Raw genomic sequence first — 23,421 nt, forward strand, 5'->3', positions numbered from 1 at the left:
GCTTTCATCACAAGTCTTGCAATAGTTGTGTTTTTTCTGAAAGCCCCAGCTCCAGGAGTCATGTGATTATATGAGATTGTAAGCGTGAAAGGGGGTCAATTTTATGAATTTGACAAGGTGCCAGTTAGATTGTGAAACTGAAATCCAACAAACTAGATTTCCCAGTTTGAGGCGTGTTAGACCCAATATTAGAATGGAATCTGATAGAATAACCCCACTTTTAGTGACTCCAGGGAGGGTCAGCCTGTTCATTTAACACTAGGTTCTTTTCAGGTCAGCTTTTATTTTCCACTGCATTTCTCAGATCAGGACAGTTTGGTATACTGTTGATTGTATACTGAGGTGGGTCGGGGTGAACACGTAGTTAATTATCAGTTTTCTTTTTCAAAAATCATACGTTTCTAGCCCTCTAGAGACAAGCTTAATGTGACCTTAGTGAACCCTAAAGGCTCAGAAACCCAAACCCAAACCAAATAAACCCCAAGTGTATTTTTATCACTATTTTTAAGCCAGTCTCATGGTTTTGGAAAGCCTGGCGTTGGCTGCAGCTGCAAGGTCAGTAAGATCTAAATGGGATCGACGTTAAGTGTTTAGTTAAAGGAGAGATCAGTGTAGATTAGACCGGTGCAAAGGTACTGGCATTTGTGTCCCCTGAATCCCACCCTGCACCCATTCAGTCACATTGGGGCACATCACAGCCAACTAGTCGACTGTAATATGTGGCAGCTGCCAATGGCCTCCTGTGCTCATTACCAGGGCATAGGAAAGTCCCAGCTTCCCCCCCTATGCTGGTTGCAGCAGGAGGGTGGAGTCTGAGCTCCACCACTCTTCTATGGCCTCTACACAGGGGAGATCTTCCTGGGGCCAGATCTGCTTGGCTTAGGGCTGATTTGCACCAGTTGAGGGGTGCAAATCTGCTGGAGTGCAGCACAGCCTGTGGGGCCAAAATCCCTTTCCTCTCTGGCACCCAGGAGATAGCACAGTTCAGGAACCTGGTACAACAAGTTTCTGCCCCCTCTTCCCTACCCCATACTATGTTTTAACTGTGCCAGAGAACTGTCTTGTTGTAGCCACATCCCAACCACGGCGCTGGTTATGGTGTAGACGGGACCAGAGAATCCCTTTATTTTATCGTTATACAGACAGACAGCTTTGCTGTGGGTGGCTTGAGGTAAAGGAATTTTCTCTCTCTTTGGTTTTTAAGAGCTTTCCTTGTTTTATAAATGATGCAGCTCACACGCAAAGGGGCTCTAGATGACAAAACTGAGAGAGACCCAGGAGTATCACTGGGGTTTGAAGGATTTCTCGCCTCACTACTCACCAGCCTGGTAGAGGGACCCTTATGCATCACCAGCTTCCCTGCACCCCAAAATGACCTTCCCCATCCAGCTTCCCCTGCCTGGCCCTCACATCCCTCTTCTCCAGATGATTCCCCTTCCCCAAGCTGCCCCTCCCCCTTCCCCAGAATGATCCTCCTCCTCCTCCCAACCAGCCCCCCGCCCTGCAACCTGGCCCTCCCCCTTCCCCAGAATGACCCCTCCTCCCAACCAGCCCCCCTCCCTGAAACCTGGCCCTCCCCCCTTCCCCAAAATGATCCTCCTCCTCCCAACCAGCCCCCCTCCCTGCAACCTGGCCCCCTCCCTTCCCCAGGATGACCACCCTCCCCCCAACCAGCCTCTCTCCCTTCAACCTGGCCCTCTCCCTTCCCCAGAATGACCCCCTCCTCCCAACTGGCCCCCCTCCCTGCAACCTGGCCCTCCCCCTTCCCCAGAATGGTCCCCCTCCCCCCAACTAACCCCCTCCTCCAACCTGGCCTGCTCCCTTCCCCAGAATGGCCCCCCTCCCCCCAACCAACCTCCCTCCCTGCAACCTGGCCCCCTCCCTTCCCCAGGATGACCCCTCCTCCCAACTGGCCTCCCTCCCTGCAACCTGGCCCCCTCCCTTCCCCAGGATGACCCCTCCTCCCAACTGGCCCCCCTCCCTACAACCTGGCCCTCCCCCTTCCCCAGAATGACCCCCTCCTCCCAACCAGCCCCCCCTCCCCGCAACCTGGCCCTCCCCCTTCCCCAGAATGGTCCCCCCAACTAACCCACCCACCTGCAACTTGCAACCTGCCCCTCCCCCAGAATGGTCCCCCGTCCTCCCTGCAATCTAGCCCTCCCCCTTGCCCAGAATGACCTACCCACCGGCCCCTCCCCACGCTCCAGAACAGCCTCCTCCCGCAGCTGCAGCCTGGCCGGGGAGGGGCAGGGCGTGTCCACACTGGAGCCCGCCGCCCATTGAGCCCCGTCCCTGCCGACCCCTCCCCGGGGAAGCTACATCCGCCCCCGGGCAGGGGCCGCTCACTCCCCCCCAGGACGCAACAGCGGCGGCGGCGGCGCTCGGCGCTGCACTGAGCCGGCTGGGATGCCTCTCCCTGCCTCCCCGCAGCCCGCTCCGGGCCCCGCCCGGCCCGTCGCCGTGACCGAGACCGGGCTCCTGGGGACCCCAGTGAAAATCCAGCCGCACGGCTGCAACAGCGGGGCGCTGCTGGGCAGGCTCGGGGTGCTCGTCCAAGCCCTGCTGGCCACGGCGGCTTTCAGCACCCTGATGTGTGAGTACCTGCTCCCCGCGGACGGGGGCAGAGGCGGCACCTTCCCCCAAACCTCTCCCTGGGGCGAAACCTGCTCCGGGGGGAAAGAAACCAACGCCTTGATCAATTAGTCGCCCGGACTTTGCTTACAGCTGGGCTGGGCGCAATGCGAGTGCTCTGTTTGGTGCTATTTCTGCAGATACGGTGATGTCTGGTTTTAAAACTTTTTTATTTTTATACATTTAATTTTTTTCTTTACACTTTGCAGGAACTTGTGGGAGGGCATCAGACAGGTAAAGGCACAGGGAGGCAGCAGGGGCACCAGAACAATTTGTATAGTGGGGGTGCTGAGAGCCATTGAAGCAAACTGTAAACCAGTGGTTCTCAAACGTTTGTACTGGTGACCCCTTTCGCATACCAAGCCTCCGAGTGCAACCCCCCCTTATACATTAAAAACACTTTTTTATATATTTAACGCCATTATAAATGCTGGAGGCAAGCGGGGTTTGGGGTGGAGGCTGACAGCTCGTGACCCCACCCCATGTAATAACCTCATGACCCCCTGAGGGGTCCTGACCCCCAGTTTGAGAGCCCCTGCTGTAAACCCTGGATATAATGGAAACCTCACCCCCTAGTTCCAGCACCTATGGGCACCGGAGTCCTTATGAAGCCAGAGTATAAAAACAGATCCCTTTGCGTTAAAGACAAAAGACCTCCTTCCCTGTTTAACATTAAAGGGTTGTATGTGGCACAAGCTGAACATCTAAGCCTGGCAGCAGATTCCAAAAGTTAAAACTTTAACCTTAAAAGACAAGGTGTCCGTGTCCCAGGTCAAAATACACAATTGGAATCAGGCCTGCTCTAGCTTTTTTGCCGCCCCAAGCAAAAACAAAACAAAAAAATCCTGCCGCACGGCCGGAGCGGCAAAGCAGGAAAAAAAACAAAACAACCCTGCGGGGCAGCCGGAGCCAGGGTGCAGGGGGATTCCCTGCACTGCAGACATGCCCCGGCTACCGGGGGGGGGGGGGGGGGGAGAACCGGGAGAGAGAGAGAAGGGGGGGGGGCGGCCAGGGCTTCAGCGGGGCGCTCGCCACGCGGCCCCGACCGCCGCACGGCCTGCCGGGAGGGCTCCGCGCCGCTCCGGTCGGCGGGGAGGGAAGGACACAGGCTGCCCTTCCGGGCTTACTACAGACCTGGCATCGGCTGGGGCAGACAGAGTGCGCAGCCCGCTCCGAGCAGGGCAATCCCCTCCTCCGCGCCGCCGCCCCCTACAGGGCGGCCGGATTAGCAAAAAAAAAAAAAAGGCGGCCGTGCCGCCCTAGGATTGGGCGGAATGCCGCCCCGTAGAATCTGTCGCCCCAAGCATGAGCTTGCTTGGCTGGTGCCTGGAGCCAGCCCTGATTGGAATATCCTTAAATCAAACTCTAATAAGTTCTCTAGCAGCATTTTTCTTGCTTTGCCTCTCTGTGAATTTTGAGGATCAGCGAGGGAAATATTTTTGTCGGTTTGTGTGTGTTCAGTGAAATCAGCATTTACTGGGAAAAAACTCAAATCCTTCCAAGCCTGCTTTCAATTAAGTGTCTTAAAACTTTAGCAAAGGTCACGTATTAACATGTTTTTTGTTGTGTGATCTATCCCCGCCACTCTCTCACCATGTTTTTGATGTAGGAAGAATGTGTTGTGTCCAACTCCTGTGTTCTCATGTCTTGTGTTTATATTTAAAAACTACTTTAAATGTCTCGCCTGGTGACCTTTAATTTTTTGGGAAGGCTATTCCATGTTGTGAGGCTGTGAGACACCAGGTGTACCTAGCTGAGAATGGGCATGTTTTTGAAAGGGAGGCTGTAAACTTTGTGTTAGTGCATATTTAGGTTTCTTTCCATGGGTTGTGGCCTGCGAATATCTCAGATCGCTGACGCAGTGGGAGCAAAGGTAAAAATCCAATCCGTTTATACTGCCTCTTGCATTTCTGGTTGGACAATGAGACTCATTTTCTCATCAGAGTATGTTTTAGTCCAAGAGCCTCTATTGGGCTAGAAGGCTGCAATTTTGGGGTTGCCAACACTGAAAGAGAAAAGGTGTCTTTAAAAGATGTTTCCATTTGACCTTTTGCAAAGATGCATTTATATTGTTTCTATATATTGGGATGGGAGCAGGGGTTAATAACATTTAATTTAAGGTCAAATCCCGACACACACTCCAAAGATCAGTAATTGTTTATTATACAGTGTGGTCTCTGGTGTGCTGAAAACATATTTTAACTAAAGGAAATGATTAGATGCATTAGATTACACCCCTATTATTCCTAATGGCTGTTAGCACACCTAAAACTTGAGTGTTCAAAGGAGTGGACAATCTATAGTAGATCTTGGAGTGTCAGGGTGGTGGCGGTGGAGTAGGTGTAAGTTACTTCTGTCTTCTAATGCAGTGGTCTCCAAAGTAGGGTGTGCAAGAGGATCCATGGGGGTGCGCGGCAGGAGGAGTGCCTTTTTGTTTTGTTTTTTTCCTTCGTCAGGCGGGAGTCCGAGCGGCTTTTTTTTTTTTTTTTTTGCTTCGGCAGTTCCCCGAGCGGCTTTTTTTTTTTAATCTTTGGCAAAAATGGTAGAGCTGGCGCGACAGGGGGTGCGTGCTCAAAATTTTTTTTACTAATAGGGGTGCGCAATCAAAAAAGTTTGGAGACCACTGTTCTAATGGTCTTGGCTTGTAGTTAGCAGTGCTGTTGGGAATGCTGATAAGCTGTGTGCCTTCCAAATAAAAATAACTTTCGAACATGTTATGGGAAGTACAAAAAGACTGTGAAAGGCTAGGTTTTGGCTGTCCTCATCAGGGTGTATAGATCAGAGACCTTTGTGTGGCTTTGCAGGGTGTAATCACTTACTACTGATATGGTGGTGTCTTGCATCCGCTTTGCACAGGGGTAAATCATTACATATATTGCATGATCATGGAGAGTCGCCCCAATAGAATTTATATTTATTTGTAATGGGAGCTGTCTCCAAAAATCAGACATTGAAGCCAGAGTATAAACACAGATCTCTTTGAGTTAAAGACCAAAAAACCCTCCTTCCCTGCTTAACATTAAAGGGTTCTATGTGGCACAAGCTGATAATAACTGAAAGTCTAAGCCATGGCTAACCCTGCACAATAGGTTTGACTTGTGAGCTTGAACATGGAATTTCCTATCTTGCTTGCACCAGTTTTTTCTCAGCATTACATTTTTTTTAAACAACTCCAAACACAAACTCCTAATATATACATTGCTGAGGAGGCTAGAATGGATCCTGGGTAAATACATATTAAGGGACCTGACACTTGTTCTCAAGATTATTGCCACAGATTCTAATTGGATTGTAATTAAACACAAAGTCATAGATCTAATCTATTAAAATTGGCTGTGCTACAGTGAACAATTAGTCATTTATAAAACTCTAATGATGAGGAAAAGGTAATTCATGGTTGGTTTATACTAGTGAGAAGATAAAACTAACATAACAGAGTGGACTGGCAGCAAATACAAGGTTGCTTAATTGGAATTGTATGTTTTCCACGTATTGCTCTAATACCAAAGGTGACTTAAGCTGCAAAATCACTGGAGATTTAAAACCCTAAAACAGAGTTTACCAAATAATAGTCAATTCAAATGAAGAGAGGTGGAAATTATTGCTAACAATGGAGGAACAAGAGCCTGGTATTTGTGGAGGCTGGGGAGAGAATTCAGTGGATGGTGCATATCATTTAACTTTAAAAAGTGAGCTAGTTTTAATTTGAGGCTTGTGACCAATGCAACTGATCGATTACTGTTAAGGTGCTAATGAGTAAGAGTGAGGCCAGGGGGCTGGTCTGGATAAGGCCACTGGAGTAGGAGTCAGGCTGCCTAGGTCAATAACTTGCTGATCTTGAATAAGTCACTGCATCTTTCTGCGCTTCTGATTCCCCTCTGTCTTACCTATTTATATTGTAATCTCTTTGTCATAGGGACCATTAGTTAAAATGTTACACAGAGCCTAGCACAGCAAAGCCCTGAACTTGGCTATGGCTTCTAAGAGCCATAGGTGCCAACTTTTCCCAGCGCCCCGCCCTGACTCTGCCCCTGCCCCGCCCCCATTCCAACCCCTTCCCCAAATCCCCGCCCCGGCCCTGCCTCTTCCTGGAGCGCCCCGCGTTCCCCCTTCTCCCCCCTCCCTCCCAGCGCTTGCTGCAGCGAAACATTTTGCGGTGGGAAGTGCTGGGAGGAGAAGCGGGGACACGGCGCGCTCAGGGGAGGAGGCAGAGCGGAGGTGGCCTGGGGTGGGGTGGGGTGGGGAGCTGCTCTGCACCCATCAATTTTTCCCCGGAGCACCCCTGGAGTCTGTGCCTATGCGAAGAGCTATTGTAATATAAAACTGCAGGTGGAGAAGGGAGAAGAGCGGGGAAAAGCTTGTATCTGAAACTTCTCTGAAATCTCAGAAGCAAACTTCGCCCATCAAATGCATCCAGACTTGCCAACTCTAGTTGGAGAGAGGCTTTCTGAGCACATCTGACTCTGGAAAGCCATTGAATAAAAGATTTGTTTACATTAACTATACAGACTAGTTGGAGGGGGACGGAAGTAAAGGTATGTATCTGGAAGTGGGTAGTGTAGGTTTTAGAGGTATGCTGGGATCAGTGCAATAAATAGGAGAAGACTAACTTCCAGTCTGTAGTGCTTGTCATCCAAATATCTCAAAATACATCTGAGCCTATGGATAGAGCAGGGAGTCTTCTGGATTCTTCTCATGACTTCGCCACAGACTTCCTTGGATAAGTCGCTTAACCTTTCAGTGCCTCGGTTTCCTTATCTGTAAGATAGCTGCGTGAATACTTCCTTGGGGTAACATGGGACTCCATGAATGGTTATAAAGCACTACTTCTTTAGACAAGTGAAATATTATTAACCAAACTTACTATGTCCTCATAAGATAGGTATGCATTGCCATTGTGATTTAGGGGTGGGTAAACTGAGGCACAGAACAGTTAAATGGCTTGCCCAACGTTGCACAACCAGCCAGGAATAGAACCTAGACATCTTAAATATGTTGTTGATGGAACAGTAGTGGAGATGAAGTAAGATCTGGAGAAGCATCCAAACCTTGAGGCTTATTTGTATCTCTGGACCTTTCGGAGTGAATAGTTTCAAAGCCAGGACGCAGTGGTTGCAATCTTAAGGGGAAGTTTTTCAGGATGAAAATTTTAATAAAACCTCTGAAATTCCTTACCTGGGTTACTAAAATAATTGGATTATTCAAGCTGGAAAATCTCTCTTTACTGTCTGTATTTTACTGAGTTTGGTCAATGAAAATAGACTAACACAGTTCACCGGATTAGTCTGTTTTTGCCCAATTTAACTGAGGCTAACACATGGTGCAGTATCTGGCTTCTAAACTGTGCAGGGAGATGCTTTAAGTCTGTTACAATTAAAGCTTTAACTGAAACACTTTAATGGTTGTGTTTTATAAACGCTTTTCACAAATCCTGCACTTTAGATCAACTGTTATGTCCCTCTGGCCCGCTAGCAGCAAAGAACAAATAGCGTGAAATTTCTTTGAACTTGCCAATTTGCTAATGGCAACAACATGGGAAGGATTCCCAGTGATGAGGGGTGAGTCATTTTGTGTAAATAAAGAAGCATATGGATAAACTAGAAGCAGTGAACCGAAACAGAGCATGTCTATCCAAATGGAACACTCTACATCTACTCTGATCGGGGAAGAGGCTGAACTGTTAGCTTCAAGGATTGTTTGCAACAATCTGTAATTGCAACAGGGCATTTGGCTGCATTGTCAGGAGGGTAGAATACAAGTAAAGAACAAGGATGGCATATTGGGCGCGAGTGGGTCAGAATACTTTTCTCATACCAGAATACTCATCTTTCATACCAAGGTTAATTACCTTGCTGGAGATGCAGCATATTAGCAATATATTTGGAAAGTTCTGAAAACAGCATCAAGCAGCAGCATTTACACTCCTAGAGCAGTGGTCTTCAAGGTGCCTTTGAGAAGAAGTTTTCATAACAAAGGTGGCTTTGGATAAAGTGGAGCAAGATAAACAAGAGGACTGCAGAGGGGAGGAGTAGTGTTCTCTGAAATGAAGTGTTAATTGTAAACTCATTTGGTTCTGTTCAGGTTCATACCACATCCTTCACCCTGCTGGTATCTAAAGTTACAGAACAAGCTGAAATATGCACCACCATCTCTAGGAGACAGCTTCTGCTATGGCATGCCAAAGAAATACAGCCTCTACGAAAACAATCGGCTGTTGGTCCTGGTTGTTAGGACAAGCAGGATCCATCTCTTACAGGACCAGGGGAGAACACTCCAGGTTGGCTTGAGCTAGGAAATTAATTTCCCAGGCCAAGACCATTTCCACCCACCCTCCCAGAAGGGACTGGCAATATGTCCTACAATGCCCTGAGAAAGCTAACCTAGAGCAGCACAGTGAGTTGTGGTGCTAAGAAGCATAGATTATGCACCCAGAAATCTGTGTCAGGACTGGACACATTCCAGTGTTCTCCTGCAACCCTGGCTAAATTGGGAAATATCCTTGCAGTACCTGGAGGGTTTGAAAAAAATGGTGTTTCTAAACTGTGCAGGTGCTAGGGGTGGCGTATATATACCCACCTAATGCCTGCCTTTTAGAGGAGTGAGTAGATTTACAGGAAAGGATATTACGGGTGTGTGTAATCACCCAGTGTGAACCAATGTGGCAGATTCGAACACCTATGTGGGATGCACTGGCAGAGTGCATGATGCCAGGGTGTTCAGGTCAGGTCTGTTCCAGTATGGGAAGCTGATATGTTGTTCCCTAATGACAATTAAGGAGTACCCATGCCCACTGTTACCTTCAGCCAACCCAGCCTATGTGCTGCTGCCCTGGGTAAAGAAGGCTTGTCCTGATTTCTACCAGCGTATCAGGAGGCAGTACAACTACATGGAGCAGGTTCAAAATGGGGTTGAACATGCTTCTAACTGACAACTAAAGGCACGATGGCGCTGCTTTATGGACTCCCTTGGTCGATAGCATGTATAATGCCATAGACATGACTGGGCCAGGTTGAGTGCCTCACAGCACATGTGAGGTTTTGGGGCAGTGGGTTGAAGAGGCAGAGTGCTTGGGGTCTGCTTGCAAAAACCATCTACTTCCCCTCAATGCTGGTGCATAGTCCATTACAGCAAAAGTGATGAGGATACCTTATGCACCCACAAGCTTGAGCTGCCTGGGGAATACATGGAGCGTGATTAATGGGGATGACTGGGGCTGATGCCACGCCGTGTGTGTGTGTGTGTGTGTGTGTGTGAGAAATGTAGCCTGCTATAACTTTTGTATGAAATAAGTAGTGGACTTGTCACTTTGTGTAGGTTACTTATTGTCCCTCCCGATCTCAGTATGTGACCAAATAGGTTTGGGCAGTACAGCTGCCATTACTAAGTTGAGAAGATGTGCAAAACAAGCAGCAGCAGCAGAAGTAGCAGCAAAGCTCCTTTCGTCCTATAAATGTTCTTGGTAGAAATGGGCCAGAGCGGCAAAGTATTAGAGTTCAGCTCTGGATCCAAAAAGTCCAGGGCTAGTTCTGGTCCAGACCCCATCTCTAACTTGGTAAGAGATCTGTTTGAAATAGTGCTTCATCCTTTTTCTGGTCATTTCAGGTACACTTTAAACTGGGCACATAAGAATGTCCACCACAATAACTCGAACATATTTCCTTTCAATACATTGGTTTCTTAATGAGCATTTGTGCCTGTCACTGTGCAAGGCCCTGCCCTTGTGAAGGGTTGTCATGGCAGACAGAACAGTAGCTAATTGAGTGATCCCGTCTGAAGTAGTTTTAAACATTTGTCTGTGTCCTTGTGAAAGATTGTTGGCTGAATGGTGACAACACTTCTTGGTTATTTCAGCTGCAGATGCCAAATGTGAATCAAAGGGTCAGTCCTGGGGCAGCTACTATGGAGAAAGGGTGCAAAACTTTTTCCATGAGGAAATGTTTCAGCTTAAGGCTTGTCTACACTTAGAAATTGACTGGGATAGCTACTGTAATATCTCTGTGTAGATGCTCTTATTTAGGGTTGGCAAATTAAATTTTTTTTATAACTTTGAATAATATTGATGTTTATGTTTGTTTTTTTTCTTTTTCTTTTTCACAGTTGAGAATTATGGGTTAAGATTTTTTTTCTTCAATTTTTATCAATTTAAATGTTCACAGTGTGGGAAGTTATGGGCGAGTCAGTCAATAGGGTGGCGGGGGGGTCAGAAAATAATTATTTCATGACAGAAGATGTTTAGATTCAATAAGTTAAACCTCAATACCCATTAAAACACAAATTGCCAACCATCACATGTCAAAAAGTACAAAGTGAGTATCCTTAAATCAAACTCTAAGAAGTTCTCAAGCAGCAGTTTGTTCACTTTGCCTATCTGGAAACTTAAATTATTATCAATAGAAATATTTTCTGGGTACAGTGAAATTGATTTTTACTGACTTTTACCAATAAAATGTAATCCGTCCAAGCCTACTCCTTATTCCGGAAAGAGAGCATCCACATAGAGAGCTATTGCAGAATAGATACTGTGCTTTAAATTCACACCTTACCTTATTCCGGATTAACTCCAACTGTAGGGAAGCCCTAAACCTGGGGCTGCTGGAAGCATTTCTGTGCATCGTGGTGAACACTGGCTTTTTCTGTCCTCTTCTAAGAAAATTTAAAGTTCAGCAGAATGGCCATCAGCCAGCCCCTCTCCTCTTTCCTACCCCCGCCCCGAAAAAATCACTCTTATTCAAGCTGTCCCTAGCAATTCATCCAACTGACTCTGTCATGGATGTCCCAGGTGACCCCCCAGGTTATCTACCTCCTTGTAACTGAGTTTTCCCACGGATAAGTTACCTCAGACAATATATTTTGTTCTTTGGGTTTTTGAATGGAAGTTGCAATACAAAAATACAAGCTTAAATCTTGGAGAGGAGAAAACACTTGCATAGCCAAGGAGTGCCTGCTTTAGAATGAGCCATATTTTGAAACCTGTTCCAAGAGGTGGCCCCTTCCCTTAACGGATGGCATATAGGGTACAGCTTGGCTTTTGAATATGGCTTTGTCCTGTCTGATAGGGACTTCCCATGGTCCCTTTCAGAACATCGTTGCTATATTTTGAAGATACTTACCAGCTAGTATAGACAAGACCTTAAGTACAGGGTGAGGAGGCAGTGAGAAATGGGGATTGGCAGTGCTACCAGCTCTGCTGTTACCAGATTTGCCCGTTACTTTGAGGTATGCTGATTTATTAGGGTTTCTCTTCTGAGTCGACACTGAATCGACAGTGTGTCCTTGTTGCCAAGAAGGCTAACGGCATTTTGGGCTGTATAAGTAGGGGCACTGCCAGCAGATTGAGGGACATGATCATTCCCCTCTATTTGACACTGGTGAGGCCTTATCTGAGTACTGTGTCCAGTTTTGGGCCCCACACTACAAGAAGGATGTGGAAAAATTGGAAAGAGTCCAGCGGAGGGCAACAAAAATGATTAGGGGGCTGGAGCACATGACTTATGAGAAGAGGCTGAGGGAACTGGGATTGTTTAGTCTGCAGAAGAGAAGAGTGAAGGGGGATTTGATAGCTGCTTTCAACTACCTGAAAGGGGGTTCCAAAGAGGATGGATCTAGACTGTTCTCAGTGGTAGCCGATGACAGAACAAGGAGTAATGGTCTCAAGTTGCAGTGTGGGAGGTTTAGGTTGGATATTAGGAAAAACTTTTTCCGTAGGAGGATGGTGAAGCACTGGAATGGGTTACCTAGGGAGGTGGTGGAATCTCCTTCCTTAGAGGTTTTTAAGGTCAGGCTTGAGAAAGCCCTGGCTGGGATGATTTAGTTGGGGATTGGTCCTGCTTTGAGCAGGGGGTTGGACTAGATGACCTCCTGAGGTCCCTTCCAGCCCTGATATTCTATGATTCTGGGGGGAGGGGGTTCTGTAATTCTGTCAATGTACTGCTTGTGTCACTTGTGTTCTTATAGGGAGCTCTACTTCTCCCTTCTGCAAGTTCCCTCCCAATGGAGCTATCCTGCGTGACCTAGGTTCCCCAGGGCTGGGTTCTTCCAGTCCCAGAATCAGACACACACACAGCATCTGAGAGGACCAGTTTAATCAGCACTCCCAAGCTGACCCCTCATATGCCCTTGGACTCAGCAGGCTGGGTCGAACCGCACCTCCAAGCTGTCACCCTGATATGCCATGGGCACCGCACCGGAATAGAGCACGCCTGAGCAGGCTGGGTCGAGCAGCACTTTCAATCTGCCACCCTCATATGCCCCAGGTTTGGCACGTCCCTATCCCCACTTTCACATTACAATTGTTCTAGTAGTAACCCACTTGATGAGTAAACCCCACCGGATTTTTGGGCGTTGCAGGGATCTTTAGCTTAGGTACGAGGAGTGCTGCTGCAGAGCGAATGGGGAAGCCAAAAAAAAAACACCCACAAGGGGCGGGGGGAGGGAGAAGAGAGAAGCAACCAGCTTAACCATGAAAATTATTTATTGCCAGGTAATAACCATACAAGAGGAACCAAACAAACAAAACCGTTATAATATTAAATCTAACTTAAGTTTGATTATAAAAGTCAGGTTTACAAAACTGTAACTGATCACACAAGTCAGGGTCATAAGGCTATACCTAGAGAGAGAGAGTTGGGGTTTCACCACCCTGTGAAGCTTGAATCGATCGGGGGTCCCAGGTGATGGTGGTAGCTGAGGGTCCGGAGTGCTGGAGACAGGCAGAGCCCCCAGCACGATCACTCAGGAGAAGATGAAGTCCCAATGGAACTGATGCAGATTTTGGATCCAGGCATCAGAGCACTAACTTGAGCATGGGTAGGGGTTTTTGTAGGGAAAGAACAATGGTTCAAGGGAGAACACTAGATTTGTTTGTGTAAACAAGGGAGATACCAAAGTTGTTTTGTTCAGGCTAGACAATAGGAACTGATCATTCCTGGCTATGCGTGGTGTTCCTTCCAGGGAGCTCACAATGCAATTAGGCAACTTCAGTATTTTGGATACCAATAAAGGATTTATTACTAGACTTGGTCTGATAACTACTGAGCTGGGTGTATGCAGGCATGGGTTTAACAACATCTGGAGCAGAGATCCCCCATCTTGCAGTGTTTTCCTGGTCCCAGAGTTCAATGCAGTTCTTTCTTGGAATCTCTGTTCTCCATTCTGTATGCTAATGGAGATGCATCCCTGTCCCATCTTCGATGCAAATGAGGGCAGGGGAGTTTCCTTAACCCTGTCACCCTTGTCCAGGGGTTTAGGTGCAACTTCCACTCCCTTTTCATTGCTTTTTGTAAGTAAGGGAGGGATAGCTCACTGGTTTGAGCATTGGCCTGCTATAAACCCATAGTTGTGAGTTCAATCCTTGAGGGGGCCATTTGGGGATCTGGGGCAAAAATCTGTCAGGACAGTACTTGGTCCTACTGTGAAGGCAGGGGATGGGACTCAATGACCTTTCAAGGTCCCTTCCAGTTCTATGAGATAGGTATATATCCATATAATAATAAAAATTTCTTCTGATCAGCTTTGGTTCAAGCAGAGGCTGGGGAGGGGTGAGCGGAAGGTCTTTTGTGAGTCATGCAGGCTGGGTGCTGGGTACGGGTTCCCCAAGAACACAGAGCTGATAGGTAACACTGCCTAATAAGGTTGCCCAACCCTTCCCATTAGAAGACCCTGTTTTTGGTTGCTCATACCTTTGCCAAACTCTAACCACATGTGATAAAACATTCAATACTGGGTGTGTGCCTCAGGGTGTGTGTGTGTGTGTGTGTGTGTGTAAGTAAAACTTAAGCCAATACAGCTCATCCATTTCTAAGAACAAAGGTAGGCCTGTTTATCCCAGGGTAAAAAATTCTGGTGACCTTTACTTTGAATAGCGCTAGCACCCCCATACTTTGAAGCAGAGACTTGAAATTTTAATGCCAAGAAGGTGCCATTTGCCATCCCTGTGAATTTCGGTAGGGTTGCTACCCGTCCGGTTTTCGCCCAGACAGTCTGGGTTTTGGCTTGTGTTTCCAGGTGTCATTCGACAAGCCCTGATGTCAGGTTTTTTTGATCAGGGGAGGGGAAGAGGCAGAGCAGGGGGCGGAGCCTGGGTGAAGAGGTGGGACAGGGGGCGTGGCCTCAGGGCTCTGGTTACCAGCCATTAGAAAGGTGGCAACCCTATGTAAAAACCTGCCCAAATGTTGGCAAGTCTTATAAGCCTTTGAAAAACTGCAGTTTGCACACTGTCAGTAGAGACTTTAATTTTAGCAGCTAAAATCTCCAAAGATTCCAGCGTCTTGCAGCTCCTAGGGTTGAGTGGACTGTGCATCTGTTATCCCCACAGAGTAACTGAACATGCTTCCTTTAGCCCAGCGCTACAAGGATGAAGGCAGATACTATCCCTGTACTGGTTGCCCTGGCCAGGGTGGGTCCAGGCACGATAACTGAGCAAAGAGTATCTCCTGTGCTCTGTGACCCCTGCCCCTTCTTCCCCCTCCACTGGTGTCCAGGCAGAGTGGAGGAGGAAGCTGCCTGACTCAAATGCATTTGAGACAACAGTTGGACAAGGGGGAAGGAAAGGAGTTAATTGGGATGAGGAGTGGGGGTGAGACTGGGACAGGCTGGGACTGGGAGCTGGTGAGAGATCAGGGTGTGACTGGGAACTATGCCAATGGAGAATCTGGTCTTCTTGCAGAAGAGATGGATGCAAAGTCTGTTTCCCAAGGTTGTCTCTCCTCTATTATCCCTAGGTTGACTACAATTTAGGGCAAAAAAGGCAATTTTTTCCTAGCATGGGCAACTGCCAGAATTGCATTGTTACAACCATGGCAACTCAGAAAGATAGTCCCAAACTGCTCTTCTGTGGCTGAGAGTTTTCTTTCCCACCCTAAGCAGGTCCTACTTAATATAGTCAGCTGGACCAAGCACCTTAAGTTTCAAGCATGTCCCAGAAGCCTTTGAGTTGGCTGCTACAGTACTGCCTCAGGTTTAGCTACAATCCATGCATAGGATCCAGGGCCATGCTTGGAAATCAGATGACTGGAAGCAAAAATATCTGTTTGGAGAAGTGAGTAACAAACATTGGAACAGGAGGGTTGATGGGAAGCAGGGCGTGACTACTCTGGCAATGGTAGTAGATTGCACAGGGATTTGCTCACAGCAAACCTTGTATCTCTCATTCTCTGGCCAGTCAGGTGCATTGATACCGAACCTGAATTTTACATACGCTCCAATACCATTTCCCCTAACAAGATGGGAATACCACTAGCAGAGACTGAAGAGTGAAGACTAGATCAGTATGTAGACACATCTTAGCTTGTCATTGAGGGTTGTTCCATTTTAGATTCTGAGTGAGGATACAGTTGAGCAAAGCACTTTCCTTCAGGGTGTGTCTACGCTGCAATAAAAGTTCCGTGGCTGACCTGAGTCAGCTGACCCGGGCCAGCCACGGCCATGCAGTGTATCTTTTATCACAGTGTAGACATACCCTGCTTGTACTGTCTATGGAGACTGAACTAGTACTTAAGGTTTGAGTGAGATGCTTTGAATTAGTGCACTTGCATCTTTCGCTCTTCAAATCCTTCTTGTGTGTCTTGATTGGGCTTTTCATGTCTGTTGTTTTTGTCAAACATCTCATACCGAGTGCAACAAATGGATCAACTTACTACAAGAAGAACAGTTGTTCAGCTCAACAGTTTCCATTCTGCTGTTGGAGCTGTTACAACAAAGAGACTTTTGTAAAGGTTTGAGATAGAAACTTTCCCTTCCTCTTGTCAAGTACATCTGAAAGCAGATCTTTTATTCATAAAATACTGGAATTTACAGAGCATACCATACATGTTACATGCACAAACGTCAGGGTAGGGTCTAATTTTAAAAAAACTGATAACTTTGTATCAAGCTTTTGAATTTTGATCTTTAATGTTGTGATTACAACTTTTGAAGGCTGGCTTAAACAAATTATTGTAAACTTAGATGCAAAACAAGCTGGTTCCTAAATTATAGCATGCAGATTCTGGCTTCTGAGGAGCATAAATATGATGGTTATAGAGATCTAACTTGAACCAAAACTACATCAATCTCCTAGTGTCTTTAACGCAAGTATTGCAAAGCCTCATATAGAACTAGGAATGACAGTGTTGCGTTCTTCTAACTGAACAAGGAACTTAATTAGAACAATCAAAACAATATTATCATCCTTAAAGCTGCTCTTGCTCCCTCCTGAACTGCAAAGCATCTGCTTAACCCCTTTTCCCAGACCCCTCATGCCGGGCTTCCTGCATCAGAAAGAAGAAACATTGCACATCACAACTTATCCCTGCATTTTTTCCTGATTGGCAGGTTTAACCAGTACTTAAAATTAAACAAATTAAACAAATTACAGTTAGTGACTCCTTCACTCATCCAGTTCTTGTGGCACCTTAGAGACTAACAAATTTATTTGGGCATAAGCTTTCGTGGGCTAAAATAAATGCCCAAATAAATTTGTTAGTTTCTAAGGTGCCACAAGGACTCCTCATTGTTTTTGCTGATACAGACTATCACGGCTACCACTCTGAAACCTGTCATCCAGTTCTGTTCATCTTCTGCATTTGAGGAGGATCGTGTCCAGTTGACTGACTCCAATTGATCAAATCCTTAAGATGTAAGCCCCTATTAGTTTAAAACGGTTTCTCAAGCCTCAGTGGCTGGACTGCAGAATGAAACATTTTGAGGGGTTGGAGGTTGACAGTCCATGAAAGGATCTCTCTTATGCAGTGGTCCAAAGAATGAGTGATGGAGAAACACTGAATAACAAGTTCTCCCTTTGCACATCTGTCACATGGGACATCTGGAGGTGCTGTCTGGCTTTACAGGTTATCCAACAGAATGGGGAAGAAGGGTGGTCTAGCAGTTGTCACTCAGGGCAGCGTAGCTGGGAGGTGTAATTTGCAGCTTGTGGAGACATACACATGTTAACGCCAGTTCAGCTACCGTGCCATAAATAGCAGTGTGACCGCAGCAGGTTGCGCTAGCTGCCCAAGTCCGACCCCATCTAATATCTTAGGTGCATACTTGGGCGGTTCGCCTGACGCTCATGCCTCCACAGCCAGACTGTTCTTTTGAGTGAGCTAGCTCAAGCAGAGCTAATGCATATTGTCATAAATATAAAGAAAAGGGTAGCATAAAATTCCTCCTGGGCAGCTGTACTAAATCGCTTTACCTGTAAGGGGTTAAGTAGCTCACCTGACCAGAAGGACCAATGAGGAAAGAAGATACTTTCAAATCTGGGGGTGGGGGGAGAATTTGTTTGTTTGGCTCTCTGTTTGTTCCCTCTCCGGAGGGAGGGAGAGACCAAGCAGGTACAACATCTCCTGAAAACATACCTGGAATGATCCATCTAAAATTACAGAAAGTGTAAGTAAGGCAAGGAAATGCATTAGGTTATCTTTTGGCTTATGAATTTTCCGATGCTACAGAGGTAGTTTTATTCCTGTTTTTGTAACTGTGAAGCTGAGTCCAGTGGGGAGTCCTTTGTGTTAAATCTTTTTATTACACTGTAAAGTTACCTTCTATCCTGATTTTGCAGGTGTGATTCTTTTACTTTTTTCTTTATTATAAAGTTTTTCTTTTAAGAACCTAATTGATTTTAGTGTCCTAAAGATAGAGGGTCTGGTCTGTACTCACAATGCTAAGGCAATTAGTTGGTATATTATTCTCAAGCCTCTCCGGTGAAGGGGCTCAGGGGGATATTTTGGGGGGATAGGGATTCCAAGTGACCCTCCCCTGAATTTTTGTGTAAATCACTTGGTGGTGGCAGCAGCACTGTCCAAGGACAAGGAAAGGAATTTGTGCCTTGGGGAAGTTTTAACCTAAGCTGGTAAAATATAAGCAGGTCCCCACATCTGTACCCTAGAGTTCAGAGAGTGTGTGTGTGTGTGGGGGGGGGGGGGACGGGACCCCTGACACACATACATCTATCCAGGTGGGAATTACGCATCCCAACTAAAGTGTAGACATAGCTCCAGGGTTGCCAAATCCTGCAACATGAAACTTAGGACATTTGAGGTCTTTAAGCCCCACCTCCTGCAGTCGCCTGCTTATAGGAAAATCTCAGCTTTAATTTAATGAAAGATTCTAGCCTTCGTGGTTACAGAGGAAGGATTGAAAATGTAACCAGAGGTTACCCAAAAGGCAAATAAAACCGCAAATCTTTTAAATGTCATGATTTTTTTTTTTTTTTTTTTTTTGGTGTCAGACTTGTGGTTTTTGTACTTCTGGTGTTGGTAATACTGAGTTGCTGGACTGGGCCTTGGACTTGGGCTTAGTTCTGGGATCTACTAGACTTCCTTTGTGACTGGACAACTTGCTGAACCTACCTGTGCTTCAGGTCCCTGTCTGTAAACTGCCGATAATGCTTTCCTGCCTCACAGGGGTCTTGTGGTGATCAAGCCCAATCATGATGTGGGGGAGGGGGCTGATAAATACCAAAATGGGCCTAGATAGTGGTGGAGCTCAAGCCCTGGTCTTGTCTCTGAGGCCTGGCTTTACACTGAGACCAGGTCAAAAATTCCATATCTGAAAAAAAGCTAATCTGGGAGTTACAATTTGGCCTGATCATGCCCCTGCATATATTAGACTAAAAGACTGAGACTCATTGCAAAAACAAAGAGCCTGGTGGTTTAACAGAGCTTTGTTCTATGAATCCCTTAGAATTCAAGAGCTGGAAGAATATTTTCAGAAATATAGAGAAGAAAATAAGGATTGGCTCAATAGAAGTATTCTCTGGGATCCTGGAAAGGTGGTAATTGGGGGGGGGGGAGATCCTTATCATACCTCATAAAATATCATACCTTAAAAAGATGAGAGCTCTTGAAGAGAGTGTGGTTAAAGAACTGTTTTGGAAGGTAGACCTAAATCTACAAGAGGCAGTTGAAGTTGTAATTAAGAATTTAAAATCCAGTAACGCTCCAAATCTTAACAGGTTTGCTGGGGAGTATTACAGAGCTCTAAAGCAAGAGTTGGTCCCTGTTTTAACTGAATTGTTTAATGGTCTATTGCGGGGGAGCAGGAGTCCAGATTCACGGAAAAGGCAAAAATTGTGGTCATTCCAAAAGAAGGAAAGGGTCTTAAGTGCACCATACAGACCTACTTCAATGCACATGCTAAAATTTATGTAGAGGTGCTAGCAAACGGATTGAGTGTCATTTTTCCCAAATATGTTCACCCTGACCAATCTGGGTTCGTTGCTGGCAAGCATCTATTTGATACTATCAAAAGAACTCTGAATTTGACCTATAATGTTAATTCTAGCAATTCTTTCTGTGCACTAACCTTCAACAGTCTGGAGTGGGAGTCCCTTAGACAGATTTTGGTAAGGTTTGGTTTTGGAAATCTGTTTTATGGGGCAGGTTGGTCCTATAAACTCAACCTTGTTGGTCTGCTTTGGCTAATAGTGATCAATTCTTTTAATTTGTTTAGGGGTATGAGACAGGGTTATCTGTCATTCCCCTGCCCTCCTGTTTCCTCTGGGAATACATTTGCAATAGATGTGAGAAACACTCCCTGGTAAAGAACATCAAAATGCCTTCTGGAGTAGAACACACAATAGCTTTGTATGCTGACGATGTCTTGTTATTTTTGCAGAATCCAGAAGCCTTGTTCAAAGTTATAGAACAAATGACTTTGTAATTTGCAGGTATCAGTCTTCAAAATAAACTACAATAAAGCTGAAATTTTATCAATTAACATTCCTGAAGGAGTCAAAGCAAACTGCTGTCCACTATGTAAGTTTAAGTGGGTAAAGGAATCTTTCAAATATTTAGGAATAAATATTGTGGAAAAAGATAAAAATCTTAAGGCAAATTGCCCTCCAGTGTTAAATAACATAGTAAAAGAGTTTGGAAGAATGGAATATGAAATTTCTTGGCTAGCTAAGGTATCCTCAGTAAAGACAAACCTCCTCCCAAAGTTTTTTGTTTCAGTGCATCCCTGTTGGTATCCCTGACATGACATTAAAAACATGACAGGATGAGCTATTGAAACTCATATGGAAACACAAAAGACACAGGTTGAGTTCTAAAGTTCTTTTTAAATCTACAAAGTGGGGTGGACTAGCTTTCCCTAATTTGGCTTATTATTATTATGCATCACCATTAAAAGATGTGGTCCATTGAGTTAACAGTAGATCATCCAAACACTGGGTAAAACTCCAACAAGACTGGAGCCCAGATATAGCTATTCATAGTGATCGTTGGGTTAAAAAATAAATTAGGTTACCAAAGATAAAACTAAAAAATCACCCATTCATCCAGATCACCGTAGTAGCTTTGGACACGTTTTTTAAAATTCCTGTTGCCAAGGCCCTCACTCTAAGCTACTTTCATTAATAATCAGGAATGTATTCCTAGGAAATGTGAGTAAGAGCTGAGATAACTCAGTTAGGACAGCTGTTCCTGGCGTCTGTTTTGAAATCGTACCAAGAGATACGTAATAAGGTAAATAATGATCCCATATTTTCAGAGTTTACAACTCAAACATTCTATTGTGAAATCTGGATACAAGACAGCTCTATCTAGACCTTTAGCCGCATTTGAGGAGTTGATCCAGGAGCAAGCTAGAATGAAAGGTTTAATTTCTAAGATATGTACAATTCGATTGAAAAAGATGTTAAGGAAACAGCCCAGATAAAAAGATGGGAGAGGGATTTGCACAAAGAAATTGCTCTGGATGAGTGGGTCTCTACATGGGAAATGGGACATACATCTTCAATTTGTGTAGCTCATAAAGCCATTTTTATAAATTACTATATAAATGGCATTTGACTCCCTCATGCTTCTGCTGCTAGGGAGGCTCCCTTTTGGAGGAGTTGCAGGAAAAGGAAAACATACTTGCACATATGGTGGTTGTGTCCAGGAATTAAGCAGTTTGGGGAGGAAATTGTTAAAGAAATTCATCTTCTGACAAAATGCTGGCTTCCTAGCAGGTCAAGGGATCTCTTACTTAATGCTCCAGTAAAGGACCTACATTTTAAATAGAACAACACATTAATTTCTTTTTTTTTTCTTTTTTCTTTTTTTGTTAGCAGCTAGACCGGGGTGGACAAACTTTTTGGCCCGAGAGCCACATCTGGGTGGGGAAATTGTATGCAGGGCCATGAATGTAGGGCTGGAGCAGGGGGTTGGGGTGCAAGAGAGAGTGTGGGGTGTGGGAGGGGGTGCGGTGTGCATGAAGGGGCTCAGGGCAAGGGGTTGGGGTGCAGGAGGGGTGCAGGGTGCAGGAGAAGGCTTAGGGCAGGGGGTTGGAGTGCAGGGTGCCGTTGGGGGCTCAGGGCAGGGGGCTAGGGGGCTCAGGGCAGGCGGTTGGGGTGCAGGTTGCAGGAGCGGTTCAGGGTGCAGGCTCCAGCCCAGTGCCGCTTACCTCTAGCAGCTCTGGGGGAGCAGTGGCACGCAGCGGGACTAAGGCAGGGTTCCTGCCTGGCCTGGCCCCGCGCTGCTCCTGGAAGCAGCCGGCACCACGTCCCTGCGGCCCCTGGGGGAAGGCAAGCAGGGGAGGGAGGGGGAGCCTGCGCGCCGAGTCCTCGCTCCTCCCCCCTCCCTCCTGAATGCCGCAAGCCAGCTGATTGCTGCGGGCAGGAGGCGGGGGGAGGAGGGGGAAGGCGCTGATCCGTGGGGTCTGCCGGCAGGCTGGAGGTGCTGTGGGGTGTGTGTGTAAGGGAGCTGATGGGGGGGGGGGGCTGCCAGCTGTGGACAAAGCAGGCAGCCAAATGATGATATAGTGAAGCGTTGCACGACTTTAAATGGAGCATGTTCTGTAATTGAGCAGGGACGTAAGATCGAAACAACGTTAAGCGAGGACGTTAAGTGGGGAGTTACTGTACATCGCTCAGGGCTGTGAAATATTTCATGCCCAGTGTGACGTAGTTAAGCTGACCTAAGCCCTGATGTAGACAGTGCTAAATGGATGCAAGAATTCTTCCATGGACCTAGCTGCCACCTCTAGGAGAGATGGATTTAGTACAGTGATGGAAGAACCCCTTCTGTCGCCACAGGAGTGTCTACACTGCAGTGGCACAACTGCAGCAGTTCTAGCATAGACCTATCCAGTTTCTTCTCTACAGATAAATGTGCCCTTACCCTTTCTGTTAGCCCAGGTCTACACTGGGGGGGGGGGGGGGGGGGGGGTTGACCTAAGATATGCAACTTCAGCTACGCGAATAGCGTAACTGAAGTTGGCGTATCTTAGGTCGACTTACCTGGCCGTGAGGATGGTGGCCAGTCGACCACTGCCGCGCCGCCGTCGACTCCGCTTCTGCCTCTCGTGAGCTGGAGTTCCGGAGTCGACAGGGAGCGCGATCGGGGATCGATTTTATCGCGTCTACACTAGACGCGATAAATCTACCCCTGATAGATCGATCACTACCCGCCGATCCGGGTAGTGAAGACCTGCCCTTGGAGTACTCTGTTCTGTGTAACTAGTGTTATTCGGTTAGCCTGATCTTAGATGAATGTCCAGAACCCCTCCAGCTCAGGAGCCATTGATCTTGAGAGCCTTTCGCTCATTAGTTGCTTCAACAGCTTTTCTCTCTCCCCTTCCATTGTTTCTCAGACCAAGCTGTCTGGGAAGCCGTGTGTTTAGACTAATAATGGCACCCCAAGGTTTTGGACTGTGTATCCTGCCTGTTGACTTACTTAATCCTGTCTGGGGCTTGGAGGGCGAATCCTGTGTCTAGAAAAAACCCATTTCAGTGTAAATCGATACAGAAACATTTAAGTGTAAGATTATAATGTACATAAAAGGGGAAATATCCTTTGTTTCCTCTGAGCTCGGTAGGGTTCATCT

The 23,421-nt window shown here is 46.4% G+C and overlaps 1 protein-coding gene across 1 annotated transcript in view; it reads left to right on the forward strand.

The window, feature by feature from the left end:
* The first annotated feature begins 2,406 nt into the window (after positions 1 to 2,406).
* Positions 2,407 to 23,421, forward strand: part of LOC135895425 (store-operated calcium entry regulator STIMATE-like) — a 72,539-nt gene continuing 51,524 nt past the window's right edge. The window contains exon 1 of the mRNA XM_065423537.1: positions 2,407 to 2,593. Within this exon, the coding sequence (XP_065279609.1) occupies positions 2,407 to 2,593 (187 nt within the window). The remainder of the gene's footprint in view (positions 2,594 to 23,421) is intronic.

This window comes from Emys orbicularis, chromosome 1 (genome assembly GCF_028017835.1).
Source record: "Emys orbicularis isolate rEmyOrb1 chromosome 1, rEmyOrb1.hap1, whole genome shotgun sequence".
In the NCBI taxonomy this organism is placed as follows: domain Eukaryota; kingdom Metazoa; phylum Chordata; order Testudines; family Emydidae; genus Emys; species Emys orbicularis.